Source organism: Lipotes vexillifer, unplaced genomic scaffold, assembly GCF_000442215.2.
Source record: "Lipotes vexillifer unplaced genomic scaffold, Lipotes_vexillifer_v1.1 scaffold661, whole genome shotgun sequence".
In the NCBI taxonomy this organism is placed as follows: domain Eukaryota; kingdom Metazoa; phylum Chordata; class Mammalia; order Artiodactyla; family Lipotidae; genus Lipotes; species Lipotes vexillifer.
The window spans coordinates 34,572-39,050 of record NW_006796183.1 but is presented as its reverse complement, the minus strand read 5'-3'; the positions used below and the strand labels follow the sequence as shown (position 1 = coordinate 39,050).

Here is a 4,479-nt window from a genome sequence, read left to right as displayed (position 1 = left end):
GGGAAAGAGAGAGTTAAGAGCCCATCAGACCAATGCAGGCAGGATTGACGAGGGCCTGGGAGTGAGGATGGGGAGAGAGCGGACATAAATGAGGTGAGGCAGAGAGACCACGCCATGCATGATGGTGTTTCCCACTGAGGCGGGAACATGGGAACTAGCACGTGAGAGAAAGGGTAAGGAACAAACAGGACAGTGCCTACTCAGCTGTGTGGAGGGAGGGAGAGAGAGACTGAGGATGACTCCCAAGCTTCTAACTTGGGAGAGAGAAGGGCTGTGGTGCCTTTGGCTAAAACCAAATATTCTGGAGTAGCTGCAGGTGGGGGAGGGGTGCGAGACGAGCCCGGTTTTCTGAACCAGTGCGTCTGAGGTGCCTAAGGGATGTCCGGGGAAGGGAGCCGGGAGGTGGCTGGGGACGTGGGTCTGGGGCTCCATTTGAGACTCGGTGACATTTAGGGGGAGCTGATGTTACAGGACCAGACGAAACCGGCCCAGGAATGTGCAAAGTGAGGAGTGGGGGTGCGGCCATTTTATTGGGGGGCACGTTAGACTCTGAGTCTGCTCCCCTTGAACTTTCTGAAGGTCTTAAGACAATGTTAGAAGACGGAAAGAAATCCTTTAATAGCAACAAACCAAAACACATGCAAAAGAAAACATAAAACCTGCAAAATATTTCAAAAGCAAATTTGTAAAAAGCCTTTCAAAGTTGTTTTTTTTTTTTTTTTTTTTTTTTTTTTTCCGATACGCGGGCCTCTCACTGTTGTGGCCTCTCCCATTTGCGGAGCACAGGCTCCGGACGCGCAGGCTCAGCGGCCATGGCTCACGGGCCCAGCCGCTCCGCGGCATGTGGGATCTTCCCGAAACGGGGCACGACCCCGCGTCTCCTGCATCGGCAGGCGGACTCTCAAGCACTGCGCCACCAGGGAAGCCCACCTTTCAAAGTTTTTTTTTTTTTTTCCGATACGCGGGCCTCTCACTGTTGTGGCCTCTCCCATTTGCGGAGCACAGGCTCCGGACGCGCAGGCTCAGCGGCCATGGCTCACGGGCCCAGCCGCTCCGCGGCATGTGGGATCTTCCCGAAACGGGGCACGACCCCGCGTCTCCTGCATCGGCAGGCGGACTCTCAAGCACTGCGCCACCAGGGAAGCCCACCTTTCAAAGTTTTTTTTTTTTTTTCCGATACGCGGGCCTCTCACTGTTGTGGCCTCTCCCATTTGCGGAGCACAGGCTCCGGACGCGCAGGCTCAGCGGCCATGGCTCACGGGCCCAGCCGCTCCGCGGCATGTGGGATCTTCCCGAAACGGGGCACGACCCCGCGTCTCCTGCATCGGCAGGCGGACTCTCAAGCACTGCGCCACCAGGGAAGCCCACCTTTCAAAGTTTTTTTTTTTTTTTCCGATACGCGGGCCTCTCACTGTTGTGGCCTCTCCCATTTGCGGAGCACAGGCTCCGGACGCGCAGGCTCAGCGGCCATGGCTCACGGGCCCAGCCGCTCCGCGGCATGTGGGATCTTCCCGAAACGGGGCACGACCCCGCGTCTCCTGCATCGGCAGGCGGACTCTCAAGCACTGCGCCACCAGGGAAGCCCACCTTTCAAAGTTTTTTTTTTTTTTTCCGATACGCGGGCCTCTCACTGTTGTGGCCTCTCCCATTTGCGGAGCACAGGCTCCGGACGCGCAGGCTCAGCGGCCATGGCTCACGGGCCCAGCCGCTCCGCGGCATGTGGGATCTTCCCGAAACGGGGCACGACCCCGCGTCTCCTGCATCGGCAGGCGGACTCTCAAGCACTGCGCCACCAGGGAAGCCCACCTTTCAAAGTTTTTTTTTTTTTTTCCGATACGCGGGCCTCTCACTGTTGTGGCCTCTCCCATTTGCGGAGCACAGGCTCCGGACGCGCAGGCTCAGCGGCCATGGCTCACGGGCCCAGCCGCTCCGCGGCATGTGGGATCTTCCCGAAACGGGGCACGACCCCGCGTCTCCTGCATCGGCAGGCGGACTCTCAAGCACTGCGCCACCAGGGAAGCCCACCTTTCAAAGTTTTTTTTTTTTTTTCCGATACGCGGGCCTCTCACTGTTGTGGCCTCTCCCATTTGCGGAGCACAGGCTCCGGACGCGCAGGCTCAGCGGCCATGGCTCACGGGCCCAGCCGCTCCGCGGCATGTGGGATCTTCCCGAAACGGGGCACGACCCCGCGTCTCCTGCATCGGCAGGCGGACTCTCAAGCACTGCGCCACCAGGGAAGCCCACCTTTCAAAGTTTTTTTTTTTTTTTCCGATACGCGGGCCTCTCACTGTTGTGGCCTCTCCCATTTGCGGAGCACAGGCTCCGGACGCGCAGGCTCAGCGGCCATGGCTCACGGGCCCAGCCGCTCCGCGGCATGTGGGATCTTCCCGAAACGGGGCACGACCCCGCGTCTCCTGCATCGGCAGGCGGACTCTCAAGCACTGCGCCACCAGGGAAGCCCACCTTTCAAAGTTTTTTTTTTTTTTTCCGATACGCGGGCCTCTCACTGTTGTGGCCTCTCCCATTTGCGGAGCACAGGCTCCGGACGCGCAGGCTCAGCGGCCATGGCTCACGGGCCCAGCCGCTCCGCGGCATGTGGGATCTTCCCGAAACGGGGCACGACCCCGCGTCTCCTGCATCGGCAGGCGGACTCTCAAGCACTGCGCCACCAGGGAAGCCCACCTTTCAAAGTTTTTTTTTTTTTTTCCGATACGCGGGCCTCTCACTGTTGTGGCCTCTCCCATTTGCGGAGCACAGGCTCCGGACGCGCAGGCTCAGCGGCCATGGCTCACGGGCCCAGCCGCTCCGCGGCATGTGGGATCTTCCCGAAACGGGGCACGACCCCGCGTCTCCTGCATCGGCAGGCGGACTCTCAAGCACTGCGCCACCAGGGAAGCCCACCTTTCAAAGTTTTTTTTTTTTTTTCCGATACGCGGGCCTCTCACTGTTGTGGCCTCTCCCATTTGCGGAGCACAGGCTCCGGACGCGCAGGCTCAGCGGCCATGGCTCACGGGCCCAGCCGCTCCGCGGCATGTGGGATCTTCCCGAAACGGGGCACGACCCCGCGTCTCCTGCATCGGCAGGCGGACTCTCAAGCACTGCGCCACCAGGGAAGCCCACCTTTCAAAGTTTTTTTTTTTTTTTCCGATACGCGGGCCTCTCACTGTTGTGGCCTCTCCCATTTGCGGAGCACAGGCTCCGGACGCGCAGGCTCAGCGGCCATGGCTCACGGGCCCAGCCGCTCCGCGGCATGTGGGATCTTCCCGAAACGGGGCACGACCCCGCGTCTCCTGCATCGGCAGGCGGACTCTCAAGCACTGCGCCACCAGGGAAGCCCACCTTTCAAAGTTTTTACAATAAAATGTTATTTAATCAGGACGTGGATGCATTTTAATGTATCTAATACGTTCGATGTGATGCGGGGGTGAGACCCCTCTCCAACTCCAAAGTCATAGTTCCTGAAGGCTATGAAGGGATGAGAGGTCACAGGAGGCGTCTCCTACTGTGCTCCACCCAGCACCCCGCCCGCACCTCTGCCGGGTCCTTCCTGGGGGCGCCCCCTTTCCCTTCCTCCATCCCGCAGCTCCCCTCACCCTTGCGGAGTGGATTCACATGATACTGCGTGTGGAGTTTCTGGGTTCGTAACTCTTTGAGGTACAATTCCCGCAGGATCTGGTTCTGGTGGACCTCATCTGCGATCGCCTTCTCCTTCTGGTGTCCAGCCATGGCCTTGGCTCTGCTGTGTCTGGTCAGTAACTACCCCCATCTCACCGCCCTTTGGACGCTCACCGGCTGCCAGGTCTCCAGGCAACAGAGTCCCAAGCCGTCTCCAGGCAACACATGCTAGCTCACCCTCCTCCCTTGGACCTCACTCCTGCCCATCCACCCCCTTCCTCCCCAAATCTTATAACGCGCGGCCCGCCCCTTTGACCGCTGAACTCACCTTCCCAGCTTCTCAGGACCTAGTCCGGTTACAGAATCGCGGCTGGACACTGCCAGAAAACGACTGGCTGTGAAGTGATAGACCCAAGAGGTAAGGAGTTTAGGATTGGACCTCACCTTGGCCAGTCATTTCCTAAAAAAGGTTTTGGAAGTAGTCAGAAACCTCTCCCACTTGTGTTTTTTTGTTTGTTTGTTTTCTGTTTTTGTTTTTTTGTTTTGGCAGCGCTGTGGCATGTGGGATCTTAGTTGCCCAACCAGGGATTGAACCTGTGTCCCCTGCATTGGAAGCTGGAGTCTTAACCACTGGACCACCAGGGAAGTCCCAACCTCTCTCACTATAAAGCAGATGCCCAGAACTGAGACCCTCTATGTCTGTCTCACAAACAGTGGAGGTTTCCTATCTGAGAAGACATTCTGGCCCATATCAGCTATGTGATAATATAGACAGAATAACCCTTTCCTAACCCTAAAAAGTACCTTAGGGACTTTACAGTTTATTTATTTAAATTTTTTAAATTGTGGTAAACACACATAAAA

At 57.8% G+C, this 4,479-nt stretch overlaps 1 protein-coding gene across 1 annotated transcript in view; it reads right to left on the bottom strand.

Annotated features, from left to right (window-relative positions):
- CFAP144 (cilia and flagella associated protein 144) overlaps positions 1–3,800 on the bottom strand; it is an 11,261-nt gene extending 7,461 nt beyond the window's left edge. The window contains exon 1 of the mRNA XM_007468227.1: positions 3,594–3,800. Coding sequence (XP_007468289.1) covers positions 3,594–3,726 — 133 coding nt within the window. The 5' untranslated portion in view covers positions 3,727–3,800. The remainder of the gene's footprint in view (positions 1–3,593) is intronic.
- Positions 3,801–4,479: the final 679 nt, after the last annotated feature.